This window comes from Tursiops truncatus, chromosome 1 (assembly GCF_011762595.2).
Source record: "Tursiops truncatus isolate mTurTru1 chromosome 1, mTurTru1.mat.Y, whole genome shotgun sequence".
In the NCBI taxonomy this organism is placed as follows: domain Eukaryota; kingdom Metazoa; phylum Chordata; class Mammalia; order Artiodactyla; family Delphinidae; genus Tursiops; species Tursiops truncatus.
The window spans coordinates 65,806,951-65,825,064 of NC_047034.1; the positions used below are offsets into that span (position 1 = coordinate 65,806,951).

Below are 18,114 nucleotides of genomic sequence, written 5' to 3' on the forward strand. Positions count from 1 at the left end.
CTCCAGCTGTGGAATCTTGTTGCTAACAAGTGTTTTAGGAACTTTTATTTATCTTTAATGGGTATTTATCACACTTTTGGGAGCCAAGAAAAGGCATGTCCTTTTTGCTCCTGTAGAAACAAGGTTTGTGGTATTTCTTCAGAAGGCAGCAGCCTGGAACAGATCTGCTCTTTCTCACTGATGCTCACAATTTACCATGTCCAGCAGGGGGCATCTGCAACACAGATTTAAGTTGGATTGGATTTAAATTGGATTGTCCTTGACAGGGGACAGGTTGGAACACCTCTTTCAGAAATGTGTCCTAAATACCCTGTCCTATACTTCCCAATTTTTCTCCTTCCTGTCTTCCTTCCTGGCTGTTCCCGACATATGTCCAATCTCAGAACTAGTCTGTGCCTCAGGAATAATTTTGTTTAAGTAAATCCTGATAAATTTTGGTCTCATGATGGATTCTGATTAGACTGAGTGATTGTAATTACCCTCCCTGCCTCCTCTCATCAGAGTGTGTCCTATCTGGTGTGAGGGACTGAAGAGCATACTCCGTTTCAGCCCCCATTCGTCTATTTCCAACTTCTCTAACAGACAGAAATCGAGTTCAGTCAGAGTCCTTGCAGTCATTTAATGACACTACCTCTCTGCAGTTAACCAAATCAGAGACATCTAAGTCCTCGATGGCTTATTTGGTGCTACACCCCAATATTTCACCCACCCGCCCCAAAATGCAGTTTTACTATAACCTAGCAATTCAATTCATTCATTCGTTTCCTGATTCATCAATTTATATAGTAAATATTTATTGCATGTCTGTTAAGTGCCAGGCCCTGGGCTAAGTGCTGAGACTGGAGCTGTGAACAAAACAGATATTGACCCTGCTCTTGGGGACCTGACATTCTAATGAGAGAGACAGACAGGACTCAAATAAATACACAGAGACATAATGCAAATTGATAAGGACCATGAAGGAAAAATACAGAGGCCTCTGCGAATATAGTAGGGGCAGCTCTTAAAGCATGTGTCTCCTATTACACTATCTTCGTGTTATCACGTTTGAGCTCCTTGAGGCTAGGGTCTATGTTCTTTTATTAATATATCCCCTCCACTTTTATCAATGAGTAGAAAAATATCTAGCATACAGTTTACATGTATATGTCCTACATTTCCTTAGTTCCACGTGTCGCTGAAGCAAGGAACATCTTTGTAATCCTTGAAACACCTAGCACAGGACTTTATATATAGCTGGTTACTGATAAATTTTACTTGAATATAATTGTATTTTGAAAAATTCTGCTATGTGTTTGTTTTAGTGATTGCTTGTACTGTTTTCCACACTTATTCACCCTAAGGTAATAATTTTCACTCAATTCACCAATTAGTTGGAAGGACAGAGGTGGTCCAGGGCCTTTTGAAAGCATACCCACGCAGGGCACAGATTTAAAATTGCACAACCCTACAATTATTCAAACTCTTTTCAGGTTGAAATCACTAATGTGAGCCATCTAGTGAAAGGATTATCTTCCTCTGAACCCTTAATTTAAATTTCACCCAGGCATTTCCAATGATTTTATTTCAAAACAAGTTTTTCTTTGTAAAACCAAAGGATAACAGGGTTGGGGGTATGATGAGAAGAGATACGAATCATTTCTTGTTAACAGGCATTAATGTAATATAGCCAGGAAAACTGCCTGGTGGGCGGTCAAACAGAGCCAAGGACTGAGTTGAAATCATAAACATATTAAAAAGTTTTCTTGGGCTTCCCTGGTGGCGCGGTGCTTGGGAGTCCGCCTGCCGATGCAGGGGACGCGGGTTCGTGCCCCGGTCCGGGAAGATCCCACATGCCGCGGAGCGGCTGGGCCCGTGAGCCATGGCCGCTGAGCCTGCGCGTCTGGAGCCTGTGCTCCGCAGCGGGAGAGGCCACAACAGTGAGAGGCCCGCGTACAGCAAAAAAAAAAAAAAAAGTTTTCTTCTCTGGATGGGTTTGTTTTTGATATTAAATGAATGTCAGATACATTCAAGCTTATTTTTAAAGGAGAAAATAAAATGGAAGCTTTGAGCTTTTGTTTTGCTTGATTTTCCATTTGTTGTTGTTTCTTTTTTCATTCCCATATTTGGATATGTCCGTATGGTGGTGAGGAAGGGGAGAAGGGGGAATGAAATATTATTCCAGGAATTCTTAAGGAGAAAAACAAACGTAGTAACACAGTTTATTCCTACAGAAAGAGTAAAATGTTTCAAGTAGTTTCAATCTCAGCACTGGTCAACTCTTCAGCTTTTAAACATTCACTGTTTTATAAGAGAGACAATAATGTTATTCACTCCCTATATGCTGTCAAACTCCTAATTCAACCGAATGGTCTTCCCGACTTATGTGCGTTAACATTTTAACGTCCTATGTTTGAGCCTATACTAAACCATAGAGAGAAGTATTTTCTGAAGCACTGCCTTTCCTTTCTCCCTTACATCCGCAGGGCAAGTATGAGGAAAAGAGTAATCTGGTGTTCTGGCATGTTTCTCTACTTTGAGGAAGTGAAATCTGATTTTCTATGGGCAGTGTTATAAATGGTTGATTTCTAGATTATCCCACAAAAAGACAATTTAAATAGTGATATAGATAAAATTATACGAGGATTCTGGTTCATTCTGGTTTTAAAAGTCTTTTGTGGGATGTCTTGGAGAATTTAACCACCCTGTATAGACAGTGTTTTCATGGGAAAACGCATCCTGAAAGAATTAGCAAAAGAAAAATTTGAAATAGATTTGTAAGACAGGCTGCCACTTCTTCATGTAGAGACAGTCTTTGAAGGCACCTTTCAATAGTTTTACCTTTTTTTGGTTTTCATACCAAATTTACTGAAGGCTGCATACTATACAGAGGTCCTCCATCATCCACCCTTCCATCAGGAAGGGGAGGCAGAGTGAGTAGCCTTCATCTAACATGGCATTCTTCTCTCTCCAGTCACACTTTACACTCAGGCAATGCAGAACCACTTTTGCATCCCTTCAAATGATATGCACATTATCCTCTTCCTACCCGGAAGTCCCAGCCTTTTCTTGTCTACCTGGCTAACTGCTATTCTACCCCTGCCTCTTCTGAGAAGCCCCACTGACTCACCCTTGTGGACATTGGGGTCCTCCCCCCGTGCTCTGCTGTTCACCTTTGTGGACACTGGATGCCCAGAGAGATGCTGCTTTCTGGGCATCTTCTTCTTTAATACCTGCTTGTGATTGCTCACAAGGTTGAGACTTCAATAGGCTATAAGTACCCTGCAGGCAAAGACAAAACCCTGTGAGTGTTTGTCTGTTTACTGTGTACTGATGACACAGTAACATGATCAAGGAGTAAAGTAGTATGAATAGATGAAATTTTAAAATGCTCAACCCCTTCATTCTAATAACCTGTTCATGTCCCACTTACTCTTTCACTAGGCAATCAAACACAAATATCTCTCCGCCTTTTACAAAAGCAAATGGCTCAAAGGGAGCAAAAGAGGAAAAGAAAAAAGAAACAGAAGTTGAGATGGGGAAAAAATATGCAAAACAAAAATCTAAAGAACCAACCAAAATACCAAGCACAGGAGAAACATTCATTAGACATTCATTAGATAATCTTTAGCTAAATATTGGTGAATGAACTATTGGGTCAAGTGAAACTCAAACAGTTGCTTCACGACTTCCCCTTATGGGCAGGAACTGAGGGGCATGTAGAGCAAGCAGAAGAGGTATTATGGATGGAGTTCTTCAAGTTCTGGGTGGGATAGCGTGTCTTGATGGAAAAGATGAACCTGCTGCTTCTGGCTGTAGTACTATACACTGGCCAGCAGAGGGTAGCCACATGTATTGCATGCATTTTCCCCCCCAAATACTGTTTTCTTCATCCTTCAGATAAATATAAAGTTGGCAGTTCTTGTCTCCAGAGGTAGAATATGGGAGGCAGTGGGTGTATTAATTCTTAGTAACATGTGGGAAATTTCTGAATGTTTTAATTTGGTAGTCAAAGCTAGGGAACATGGCTTGAGTTTGGCTGGAAAAAAATTATTATGCAGTTAGAACTAACTTGGAAGAAGCAGTATTATATGCCAACTGCTGCTTTAAGTGATTCACATGCATTAACATATTTAATCATCACAAAAATTGTATAAGTATGTACTATTTTATCAGTCCCACTTTCTAGGTGAGAAAACTTAACATTAGATAGTTTAAGCAAATTGCAGAGCCTGGAATCAAAGTACACTTATTCTTATTCTCATGTTTTATATAAGCTCCCTCAGCAGAACATTCTGTTTCAGCTGTAATGTGCTCAGCGGAGCTTGATCTGCTGTAATGTGGTACCTGAGTTGTCTTAAGCTGGAGAGCGGGCCCTCGGGAGAGAACAGAGGCAGGAAGAAACGAAAAGGAAAAGACATTGTGGAGGTTACTAATTCTAAATCAGAGTTTCAAAATAACTTTACTATACTAAAGGAACCTACGATATGATTGAATATTTATGTTTTTTTAAGTTATACAGTATATGTCCTTAACTTTTTCTCCCTAATATCCATAATTGCTAATGTCACACATTTTATTTATTTAAATTGTCTCATCACTGTCTCCGTGTGAATGGATGAGGAAAGTGTGTTTATAGTAACAAAACTCTATCTGGCAACAGCATGATATCCTAATCCCGACACAGCTCTGTAAGGCTTCGGTTATGATCAGCATTGACTGGGAAATAAATGTCAGCAGATTTGTGAGGAACAAAAATCAAGATATTTTTAGTTCACTTTGGCAAATATTTTTGAATATTGACTATGCTGCCAAGCTTTGTGCTATGCACAGGGTTGAAAAGGTATTTAAGACTCAATTCCCACCTGCAAAAAGTTCTTATATCCAGCTTGGAAAACAGACACATAAATCAGTAGCCATAATGCAGTATGATAAGCCCTATCTTAAAAGTATGTAGGAAGTGCCAAGGGGACAGTGAAAGGACAGCTTTTTGGGTCTCTCAGTATACAATGGCTTGTCTTATGGATTAATGCTTAAGATTTGCTTGGTGTTTTTGAATTCAGACTTGTGATAAAATGATGGGTAACTTAGGAGATTAGTTTTGAACTGGGCATGAAAACAGTTGCATTCTAGGGTGGAGAAGTGCCCAGAATTCTGACCATGTCTGTTCACTAAAATGTTGAAGATAGAAAGGAGTAATATGATTCTGTCAGTCTGTTGGTAATTAATACTCATCTATTGAAGGCTTACTGCGTGTAAGATACTACAATAGCCATTGTGGAACAATGGGCAAGGGGTTGGAAAAAAGTCAAATCCGTATAAAAGAAGAACAGTTTACAGAGAAGTAATCATCAATCAGAATAATTTAATTTTATAGGTGCAAATGACTGAAAAAAACATCTAGGTTAACTCTGTCATCTTACAGATGAGGCAACGGAGGTCTGGCAATAAAACGATTATTTTTTCAAACATTATATGTCTAATTAATGGCAGAGCTGGGACCAGAGCCCTCAGAAGACTGGTAGGCAATACAGTGAGTTCCACCTGTGAACTTAAAGTCAGACAGCTTGGGGTCAAGTCCATTTCCACCACATACTGGCTGGGTTACCTTAATTAAGTTATTTGGATTCTCTGTCATTAGTTTCTTCACCTGTAAAATAGGACTACTATAGTATCTGCCATATATAACATGAAAGAATACATATAAAACAATAATTAAGATTAAAATGAGATAATGCATATTAGCCAGGGACTTGTTAAGAGCATGATAAATGTTATTAGAACTCACGTGTCCCAATTTCTACATTAGTATTCTTTCTGCCACAACAGTGAAATAGGATTTTGCTCATTTTTGTTTCTTTGACACGGAATGAAATCCCTTTTTTAGATCTTTATGCTAATATGCTGTCCATTTCCCCCTCATACATCTCTTCTTTCAGGGCCAAGGAGATTAAGATCAAGTTGGGAATTCTCCTCCAGAAGCCGGAGTCTGCTGCTGACCTTGTCATTCCATACCCTGAGAAGGCGGAGAAACCAGCCAAGACCCAGAAGTGAGTCATGATTATGGATTCCACTCGTTTCCTCCAGAGGATGGCTATTCTTCAAGTGTATAGCACCATCCTTCCTCTGTAGAACTCCCCCCTTCAGTGACTCATTGAAGATCATAAGAGTACTCAGAGACTTGGTTTGTGAATAGGATTTTTTTTCACTCTCTCGTGTATGGAGCATAATATTGCTTACTGGCAGGATGCTTAAAAAATGGAGATAAGGCTACATATTGGGACATCATTGGAGAAACAGGCCGTGTCTTATAAAATGGCACCAGCCACCTCATCACACAGAAGTGTGGTTAAAGATACCTGCTCACTTGCTGTCCTTGGGTCAGATGAGCATCGCTGATCCAATTAATTATGATCCCTGGATGCTCACCTGCTCAGGAAATATCTTGAGGGCTACTTCCTCAGCAGGGAGATATAAGTGGTGACATTTCCCTCAAAAAGAGGCTAAGTTCAAGGCAGACTATTAAGCCTAAAGGTTTCTTCTCCAAGATATTGTCCCTTCAAGGTCTAAAAGAGGAGCAGAGGACTGTTCCCTGGTGGAGGAATGAATACTTGACCAGATACTCCTATTTAATGCACGTCAAGCAATTTTTCCCCAGTCCATAAATTAATAGTCCTGACAGGACTTCTGCAGTCCCTAACCACGCACCAACATACTTCTATCAATTTAGGCATGGAGGGAAGCTATAATTCTCAATATTCACGATGTTATGGCAGTGAACGTAGCCCACAATTTCATTGGCATTACTCTAACTTAATAACAATACTCACAGCATTCATGGTGTTTACTGTTGTTCCACTCGCTACACAGCCCGACACTGACTAGACAGATACACTCCATCTTCCCTTTAAAACAGAGACACCATTAAAATCAAGAAAGGAAAGTGGGAAGAAGAAAAGCCAAATGTATTCAAACCCCTTCACTCTACTACCTAAAAGCTTTGAAGAGATCACAGAAGTGTGGTAAAAATATAGGAATCCCTTTTAATCTCCATTTCTTTTAAAATTTAATATTTGTATAAATTGGCCAACCTTTTCTCCAAATGACCTTCAAATTAATATAGCTGGATTGGTTGGGGGATAGAGAGACAGGTTATTCCTTTTAAATTTTTTTCATCAATCTAAGTGGATGTTTCCACTCTCCTTATATTACTTCAAAGTGATCCCAAACCGGAAATGAGGCATAATTGAGTTTTCTGTGCTTAGAAAAGGGAAGTTAATTCAATGTGGAGTGGTGGACACCAGGTACTGGGAGAGAATAAGAACCACATTTCATAATAGCAAAAGATCAAAAAGTCTATTTTGAAATAAACATTGTGGTGGTTATTGATCTGTTGGAATTAACTTTTAAAAAATAAATACAGTGCTACATTTCCTCCTTTGATTCTCTGCTTTAATATCCCACACAGACACTTGAACTATTTGGCTTTAACAAGTATTTGGAGAGAAGCAGTTTTGGAAGATAACTTGAGGCTGACACTCATTGGATTATTTTCTTCTCTTGTCTTCTAGCCCCCTTTTTCGTCCAGAAGTTTGAATTGTTTTGGAAAAATCTTTCTTATCCCTAGAGAATATTTGTGCATCTCTACTGCATTTTTAACAGTGACCATTACAAATCTTTCCTATCCTCTTCCAAACTCGTAAACCCCATTTCACTCATATTTGGCAAATTTCCATGCTTTTTAACAAGCAGGAGAAGACTGTGTTCTGCAGGAACTCAGCTGATCTCGCTTCTCCTCACTTAAAAGTTTCTCTGTATTTTTTTTACCCACATTCTTCTCAAGGAGAAGAAAATAAATCTCAGAGGAGAAAATAGACCTTCTCCGGATGGAAGGTATTTTTAACTCCTCTCATCTTTTTAAAAAAAGCAATCCCTTTTTAAAAAAGCATTTTCTCTTTTTAAAATATATTTTTATTCTTCTCGTTAGGAAAAAAATTGAACCATTTAAAAAAATAGATAAAAGTTGCCTATATCCCTACCACCCAAGGCCAGCCTCTGTTACCATTTTAGTATTCTTAACTGTTCTTTTTCCCTCTAGACCCTCTTCCACTAGAACAAACAAGTACCATATTCCACTCTGAAAAACACCCTCCCAGCCCCTCACCCCTTCTACTCATATCTCTTCCTCTTGCTTATGCTGGAAAACTCTAGAACTGGAAAGTCACTGCTTTCAATTTCTTCTTTAACTCCTTTTGTTGGGTCTAAACCTTACTGCCTAACTGAAACCATCATCACCAAGGGCTAACTCCTGACTCGTGGACAGCATTTGACTCTGCTCACCAGTTGGCCACCTTAAACTCTCCATCTTAACTTCTAATTTTGAATTCTCCCACTGCCTTCTCTCTCTCTAAGGGCTCTCACTTTTGTCCACCTTCTATATGTGAGCATTCCCTAAGGCTCTGCTATAGGTCCTCATAATGAAAAATAAAGATGTTACAAGACCATGTAAATTTAGTTTACAGTAACTATTATCATGGCTCATAATATAATCAATTGCAAAATACTCAAGAGCTGGTGTAAATATTTTTATAGTTTATTTTATATTCTAGATGTTCATTTACTCTCTGTTGATGTCACTAATTTTAACTATCTTTTGTTGTTGCTGTTGTTTTGCCACTTTATAACTCTAGAATGACCTCCACACATAAACAGTCCCTAGCCTGTGCACGGGGGAGAACCACTACAAACTGTTGGCCTACATACACTCCGGCCTGGTAAACTGCAGAGTGAGCCTTACTGTGCGGATTAAAGATGGACGCACAATGTTTGGCCCATGGATAGACATCAAAAAGTGGCTGGTGGGAATGTGAATTGGTACAGCCACTATGGAGAACAGTATGGAGGTTCCTTAAAAAACTACAAATGGAACTACCATATGACCCAGCAATCCCACTACTGGGCATATACCCTGAGAAAACCAAAATTCAAAAAGAGTCATGTACCAAAATGTTCATTGCAGCTCTATTTACAATAGCCCGGAGATGGAAACAACCTAAGTGCCCATCATTGGTTGAATGGATAAAGAAGATGTGGCACATATATACAATGGAATATTACTCAGCCATAAAAAGAAACGAAATTGAGCTATTTGTAATGAGCTGGATAGACCTAGAGTCTGTCATACAGAGTGAAGTAAGTCAGAAAGAGAAAGACAAATACCGTATGCTAACACATATATATGGAATTTAAGAAAAAATATGTCATCAAGAACCTAGGGGTAAGACAGGAATAAAGATGCAGATCTACTAGAGAATGGACTTGAGGATATGGGGATGGGGAAGGGTAAGCTGTGACAAAGCGTGAGAGAGGCATGGACATATATACACTACCAAACGTAAGGTAGATAGCTAGTGGGAAGCAGCCGCATAGCACAGGGAGATCAGTTCAGTGCTTTGTGACCGCCTGGAGGGGTGGGATAGGGAGGGTGGGAGGGAGGGAGACGCAAGAGGGAAGAGATATGGGAACATATGTATAACTGATTCACTTTGTTATAAAGCAGAAACTAACACACCATTGTAAAGCAATTATACCCCAATAAAGATGTTAAAACAAAAACAGAAACAAAAAAAGTGGCAGGTATATTTATCTGCATTCCCATCCATGGTGCCCAAGTCACTGTTGGCCCTGGGGGGAGGGCTCAATAAATGTCCATGAACTTGAGACTGGACATGAGCAGACACGTTGCAGGAAGGAAGGGAGAACTGAACAGGCACTTAAGTGCCAATAAATAACTTGGATTTACTTTCCTTGTCAAGGGCAAGAGCACGTGAAAACATTATCAGGAGTGTTTGAATGTATGCCAGGGACTGTGTAGATATTTTTAAAAAGGAAGAAAACAAAAAAGAAAACCACCGGTGCTTAGAGAGGTTAAAATAATCTCCCAAGGTGAGAGCTAGTAAATGCCAGAGTTGCTTATAGCTGTAGTCATGGTTCATGGGGCTAAAACTTCTGTACTCTAAGTGTTGGGTTATTTGTGGCTTTCATCAACCAGACTAACTCTGAGCAAACTGAACCGTTATTAATTTACACATTAATCTGACATGCATATTGCTGGGTAGATGAACGCTGCAGGGAACGCACTGTAGGACAGGGTAAAATGGGAAAAGTTCTCCATGGCTGACAAGCTATACCTCCAGGCAGTGAGTGCATCATTGCCTTGTAGGAGATTCAAGATGTAAATGTGGTAAGAGTACAGTAAAGAGGGAGAGAACACTTCCAGCTGAGATCATCACTTCCTGGACCAAGTGACATTTACACTGGCCATTATAAAACAGTTAATCATCTCTATAAATGTTTATTTTGCCTTTCATTGGAACTGGGTTCCTCTTTCCCTCCACACCCACACACAGAAACTCCATGTCAACTCCCTGTGGGCAGCTACAACCTTGCAAACCAGGACACTTATTGGTCATTCAGATCTGCATCTATCTCATTTCAAAGAATTCAGACTTAATGGCAGATTCTGAGAATCACAACGGGATGAACCTGTGGCACCTCCTAGGCTGGGAATCAGAATACTGGGCTTCGAGGTGTGGAGGATGTGTTCTGCTCGATTGTGTCCTTGAAACAATTTGGACTAATATTACCCCCAAGCGGGTTCTGCACATATCCTTTTCAGGAATTTAATCTTGGCTGTGAGGCACTGCTGATTGTGACCATTAGTCTGGTTCTAACAAGACCATTTGGGACAGCTTGGATCTGGTAACATGCTTAAGTTCGGTGCACCTGCTCTTGCCATTTCTTCTTCTTGTGCCCCTCCATAATAGCCAGAGGAAATGGAAGGCAGGAAGGTGATTTCATTTTACGAGGGGTATTTACAAAATCAGAAGGCGATTCAGCCTTCCCCTTGCTCTGTTTCTTTTGTTCAATTATTTAATGTCTTGTTGTTTCTGTCAACAATAAAGACTTCGCGGGTGTCATATGTAAAACATGGAACCCACTGTAGTGAAGAAATTAAGATTCGTAAGACTGTGCCAAAAACGTTGGTACAAAATAATGTATACATAGGAAAAATTCTCAGCATGAAGTAATATAGAAGAGCCAAAAGGAGTTACTGACCTCTAGAAAATAGCTCTTTTTCTTGTTAGAAATAAAATGAGGCAGAAAAATATATGGGCATGCTTGAAATTCCTTCCTCATGTCATTTCTCCTCCCTGTGTTTCTTTACACTAACCAGAAGAAAACGGGAGGAGAGAAGGTAGTTCACTCATTAAAAATAAATTTCCAAGGAATTGGTGTTGAGTTTTTGATCTATGATACATATGTTTCTAGCCAGGAAAATGAAACCACTTAAGATTATTCCACCAGGTTTGTTACTCTCAGTATTGGCATGTTTTAACCTTCAAATAGTAAAAGCGTAAAACTTTATGGAAAGTCGTATAATTAAGACTCAAAATCTGCACATGCTCCACAGTGAGGAATAGAGAATGGAAGGAATTAGTCAGAGCATTTTAGCCAAAATATCTACTGCCATCCTGCACTCGTTACATAGATAAAGTAAGGCTGACTCTGAGCCTCAAAAGCAAAACGAAAAGGAGAATCAGCAACTCTTATCAATCTCACTGATAACCTAAAGAATTAAAGCCCTAAGATATTATTTTTTTAAAAGCCAGAAGCAGGAATTTTCCTGGGTTGTCTGAACAGCTGATCAACCAGTTAAGAGCTAAGGAAATTCCAATTTAGGAAAAACACCTTCATTGGCCTTAATGTTCTAATAAATGCCTCGTTAGTCTGTTTTGATTTGACAACGAAGAACTCACATTGTAACACAAGAGTGAGAGCGGGGGCTGAGGGGGGAGCCCTGGGAGAGCACAGTCAGCCATTTTTCCCAGACGATACCAGCCCACCTTGACACAATTCTGCTGTGAAAGAAAAATTGGTAGTTAAAACGAAAGAGCTGCAGGGTTTCTGCCTATATAAACGTTAAAATAAAAACAGCCTAAGGGGGAATTATGTGTCGACTCGTACCTTCAGCATCCTGAGCATTTGTGTACAACATTCCTTTGCACGGTGTCTAACAACTCTTCTCAGAAAGAATAAATCTTAAAAAAAAAATTATCCTGTTCTAATTAGGCAGGAAAATGCACCCAGAGTTTTTAAAATGTAGACTTCCTGTGAGCACATTCCCAACACGAGGCAGCTTCACACCTTGCATCTTCCATCAATCCCAATAAGGTGGCGAAGGGCTGTGGATGTGGAATCTGACGCCCTTTCCGGATTAAGTTGGTGTTTAAAGTGCAGCACTAGTGAAGCAGGGAACATGAGTTCAAGTCCTATAATGGGACAACTGGATTTTATTCAGTTACTTTTGGAAAAAAAGACCACAATTGGAGGCACTGTTATGGGATACACAAGAATATCAAGACGTGGCTTCATGACAAATAGACTCTGCTTCTGAAAAGGGAGAGGCCTAACCCAACTGTTCAACAAGAGATGAAAATATGCAAGATAGACGTAGGCAAGCAAACCCAGCTCATCATACCCACTTGTTCAGAATAAAACAGCTCTAACTCCCTTGTCCTGAGAATGGGTCATCAACTGTAACATTTCAAAGAAAAGCAAATCCAAGTCATTGTTGGTGTATGTGATTAACTCCCTTTTTATGGCTGTCTCCTTTTTCTTTCTTAATACTTGATTTAGACCCTCATTGGACAAGGCCCTGCAGTGGCGTGATTCCCTGGACAAGCTCTTGCAGAACAACTGTAAGTCTGAATTATCTTTATAAAGGTCAGGGGAAGGACAGAGGCAAAAAAAAGCGCTTTAGGCTGCCCATGTCCTTCTTCCCCAATTTTGACGTTTCTTCAATTTTGGAAGAATGCCAGGGGAGTGTAGTTATCTAGCTCATGGTGGGAGAATGTGTAAATAAGGTGTCCTGAGGACTCCTGAGTGCAGGTTGTATTCCCATCTGTCCTGCTTACTTGTGTGAGCGGAGCTAGTGGCTTGATCTGTGTAGTTCTTAAAATTTTCATCAGTAAAATAGAGATACTGCCTCTTCCAGCTTGGCCTCATAATGGCTTGCTGTGGATTCGGTGTAGCATGGTACATATCACTGTACTATGAGGAATGGATTGGGTGTATGTCCCAGTTCAAACTGCTATTCATTGCTTTTGTAACCCGCCATGGGTTGCTAACCTCCCCTAACCACAGTTTCCTCTTCTGGCAGCAGGCCTTTTATATCTCCATTCAAGACATGAAAAAAGAGCCAGTAAGAACTCCTCTCCAAGCTAATACCAATATACCTGAGCACCATTTGCCTTTCCCCAATACAAAATCCTTACTGATTCCCAGGCCTAAAGTACCAAGTTCAAATTTCCAATGTTTAGGATTCTCCATAATAATGATGATACGGCTGGTCTGCAGTCAAATTGAACTGTTCTCCCCTCCATATAGGATTTCTACATGTATTCCCTTTGGCTGGAATACTTTGTATTCATATCTCTGTCTGTTGAAATTCTCCTCTCCTATAAAAGCGAATCTAAATACTAAATGCCTAGTCTTCCTTGACCGTCCGGAATGATTTATCCTGTCTCTGAGGTTCCAGTGCAATTTGCCTGCACATTTTTATGCCGCTGTTACTTGCTACATTGTACTCTGATCATAGCCGTCTCCCTCCTATGACAGATTATAAACTCATTGACAGCCAGGATTTAGTCTTTTTCTTCTGTCTGGATAATTTCATAACAGGAAGTGCACGGTAATAGGAAAACAAATATTTGTTGAATCGTTCACTCTAAAAATAGGATTCAATGTAAGATATCTAACCCATATTTTTCCATTTTCATCACAAGATGGAATACGAAACTTTGTTAAATGCTTTGCAAAAATAAGAATTTAAAAAATATTTCCCACAGGACCATCAAGATTAATAGACACAGGCTACATAGCAAAGAATGTATGTCGAATTGTATACAAACGTTTTTTATTTCTTGTTTTTGGTGAGTTAATCTGCTTACCTGTGACAGAATCAATATCTTATATTTGGAGGCAGAACACCAAAGCCTCTGATTTGGAACTTTCTCAATATTATCCATTTTTTATTTTCTTTTTATTTCTTGTGTTAAACAGAGTACCCAGTCCTGATACATATAAAGTGTTCCACGAATGCTTATTGAATAACTGGGTTAATGAATGATTTCATTATTCTTCTAGGACACAGAAATTCCATGAAGACAACTAGGAGAAAAATATTTATGTTTATCAATTGACTTATTTATTGTGTTACACAGTGGTTTTAGGGCCAGTAGCAACCTGACAGATGACATATTATATATTATGAATTCTAAGTACCCTGGGTACAGGTATTTGTCAACAAACCTGAGAATTAGCAGAACCACTTCCATGTTTTTAAAACCATTAAAGAGAAGGATATATATTTATGTGGCCATATAAAATCCTTTTCAGTCATACTAATCCTTAGGGCCACATGTTCATATATTTCAGGCTTTCAGGAGAACTTAACTATAAGTTAAGCCAGAGGCAGTTGGTGTTAACACCTTAGCATTTGTTGAGGGACTGAAGTTCTTAGCTTGCAAATAGATGATTTTCATGATGTGAGCTTGAGGCCTGAGAGTCTCACAATAATATTTTCTGCTTCTTAGAGGGGAAGCATGTATATACATGTGTGTGTAAATATATATAAAATTCACAATGTTTTATTTAATTAGATATATTTTAAAATTATATATACTATATATGTTATATATATAGTATATGTCTGTGTATATATATATGTGTGTTCTTAAGTTCCACATCATTATCCTTTTAAGTAATTAACACTTTTAAGACTTGGGCGATTTCCCCAAGCAATAAATGGAAAAGCATTTGATAACTGTTCTAGTCAAAATTCTTTCCTTGAGAAGATATCTATCCATTCAAACTAGCATGAATGAAAAAGAGGGTTTCTGGTATGGATACAGAGATCTCACAGAAACAAAAGAGTGCCATGCTCTATGGGAGGTGATGCCATGAGCGAATAAGACAGCTTCTCCCTCCCTCTGCCTCTGTTTCTCTGCTCTGTGTCTCGTCTCTTCCTCTCTTTCCATTTTGCCCTCTATCTCTGCTTCTATGACTCTCCCTCTTGCTGTGTCTGTCTCTTGCCACTTTGTCTCTACTGCCCTCTGTCCAGCTATTTCTAGAAGAGGACTAGTGGAATGACAGGCATGCCCAAGTAATTCTACCCCAACACCGTCAACCTAAAGAAACAATTTTTTTTTTTTTTGCGGTACGCGGGCCTCTCACTGCTGTGGCCTCTCCCATTGCGGAGCACAGGCTCCGGACGCGCAGGCTCAGTGGCCATGGCTCACAGGCCCAGCCGCTCCGCGGCACGTGGGATTCTCCCGGACCCGGGCACGAACCTGTGTCCCCTGTATCGGCAGGTGGACTCTCAACCACTGCGCCACCAGCGAAGCCCTAAAGAAACAATTTTTGACCTTTTTCCCCAAACACCAGCTTTCGTGCACCGTGAATAACTTTTAAGCCAAACTTTGGCAACTCAGTTCTTATGAGATATTCTTATTTGAATCTGCAAATCTAACGGTCTATAACCAGAACCATGATAGTTCTGACATTAGCTGTGATTGATGCAGAATAGGTAATGAAGAAAGATACATTTGAAAAATGCGTATTTAAAACTTCACAATCCCTTCTTGCATGTTTGATTTGATAAATTAAATCATTTAACCTTAAGGAATGGCATATTTGCTGATTTATGAGGAACATTTGGCATTCTCTTGTGCTAATGTAAGATATTGATTCAGTTCCCCAAGCATTTCTTAAATCCACATTTTTCTTAAATTTTCTTGAGTGGAAATGAAATCAATTGGTACCAAACCTCTTTAAAAAAGGATGGTTAAGCTGCTTCTCAATCTCTTCTCTTTCACAAGATTCCTCTCTTTCTTTCCTCAGTTTTTAAAAATCTTTTTTTTATTGAAATATAGTTGATTTGCAATACTGCATTGTGTACAGAATGATTCATTTTTTTACAGATTATATTCTGTTATAGGTTATTACAAGATAATCACCTATTAAACCTATTAAAACCTAATAGGCATTACCTGATAACCTATGAAAACTAGTTTTTAATAGCCCAGTGTATTCGACTCTGTTCTGAAAGGACAGCAGTTGTCCTTACGTTCTTGTCTTCAGTTTTATATGTGGCACCATCTGTTTTCTTTTTGAAGGTCCATGGGGCACATACTGCTGTATTGCTTTTTAAACACAAAAACAGGTTGCACGTGGGAGTTTAAATAAGACAGTGACATTAAACTCTTCCACACGACTGTCTTTAAGAGCAGACGAAGAATGAAACACAACCCAGTAGTAGCAAAGTTTTTATGTGAATCTTTTTGCCCCAGGAGTTCCAAAATGTCAGAACATTTCCTTGAGACACGCTTGAGATTTGGACTCTTGCATGGGGAATTGAATAGCCTGGCTCCGGGCTCCTCTTTTTGTTTCCGTCTTTGCATTCTCCTTCTGCTTCTCTTCTTTTGCTTCCAATTTTCTCCCTTCTCTTTTCTGGCTCATATTTATCATCATCTTACTCACTGGTAGCCACAATTCCCTTTAAAGCAACAATTATAACAATAAAAGCAATAGCTTACATTTATTATTCACCATGTGCCAGGCACTGTCCTATGCACTTTGCATTTATTAGTTTATCTAACGATTTCAATAATTTTAGGACTTACAAAAACAGGTGCAAAAACAATCTGTATTTTTTCAGAAAAGGGAACTGAGACATAGAGAGCTTAGGTAACTTGCCCATGAAATAAAATACTACAGCAATAGCAAAATCAGTCATTTTATTTTTCCTTAATGTTTGTATTCTTCAGTTTTGAGACTTGAGAGGAAACTTTTGTCTCAATGGGTCTTATTTTATTCAGTTTGAACCTCTATTAAGTGTTAGGCCCACAGATTTAGACTAGGAGGTGGGATGCTTTCAAAAGAAGGGCAAAGATAAATGAAACTCAAACCTTGAACTCAAATCATCAACAGCCTCCTGGGAAAGATAGCCATAGAAGCAAATAATCCCAACCAAAACCGAGAAAGTGATCTCTCCTCTTATGATGCTAAAAATCCTCAACAGCAAGTTGGAGCTACTGGGTAAAGACTACCTTGTAAATGAGGCAACATTTGAGTTGGGTTTTGAATGGTGATAAAGATTACTTTTAAATTGGGCATGAATAATAGTGATGAAAGTCAGCATTTATTGAGCTATCATTATGTTCAACATCATGTAAGAGCTTTCCATGAATTATTTAACACTTATTACCACCCTGTCAGGTAGTTTCCATTAGTACCCCACTTACCAGATGTGGCAACTGAGGCTTGGAGAAGTTAGATTACTTGCCCAAGTTACTGTAGTAGTGTGGTGTGTAAGCATCAACCTCCAGGCAATCTTAACTCTAGAGTCCATGCTTTGAAAGTAAACTATGAAATGGTATTTATCAACTATCAGTAACGTTTCACTATTTTTCGTCTAGGAGAAGAGATTTGTGCTAATCTACTTTTCAGCATTTTTTTCCTTTATACCAGTTGGACTTGGATTTGTCTTATACTCTTTTTATTTTTAAAGTGGTTTTATAGGTGGTTTCATTTTGTTCTTTGGCAGGGTTGTTATTTTATTTTACAGGTATGTCAAAAGTGGCATCACTCATTAGGGCCAGCTCTGGGATTATAATGTGGGTCACAACCCAGAGTGTTGCCACCAGACCAGAAGATCAGGTGGGTTTCACCTACTTCTTAGGAAAAGGATGCCCGAAGATGTGTGTGGAATGGTATTTTGAGGCTCTGTGTGGGCTCAGCAAGGAATAATGTAGGGATTTTTCAGGACTGTGTACTGAGGACTCTACTGGGGTGTGGAGTGGGCAGGGGAATAATGTGAGGCAAAGAAGACATGTGTGTTCCTCGCAGAATAGAGACTTTGGCCTAGAGTAGATTTGACTCTGACCCAAGAGGACTTCCTCAGGGGTAATGGGAATTCCTCAGAGTCTCTGAGGAATGGACCAGTAGAAAACCAGAAGTTAAGGAGGAGAAATCATCTGGGGAGTGGCGTTAGAGGGTCCTAGGAAGGGACCC

At 39.3% G+C, this 18,114-nt stretch overlaps 1 protein-coding gene across 1 annotated transcript in view; it reads left to right on the top strand.

The window, feature by feature from the left end:
• RGS5 (regulator of G protein signaling 5) overlaps positions 1-18,114 on the top strand; it is a 52,986-nt gene that overhangs the window by 22,823 nt on the left and 12,049 nt on the right. The window contains exons 2-3 of the mRNA XM_004327494.4: positions 5,919-6,029; positions 12,679-12,740. Of these exons, the coding sequence (XP_004327542.1) occupies positions 5,919-6,029; positions 12,679-12,740 (173 nt within the window). The remainder of the gene's footprint in view (positions 1-5,918; positions 6,030-12,678; positions 12,741-18,114) is intronic.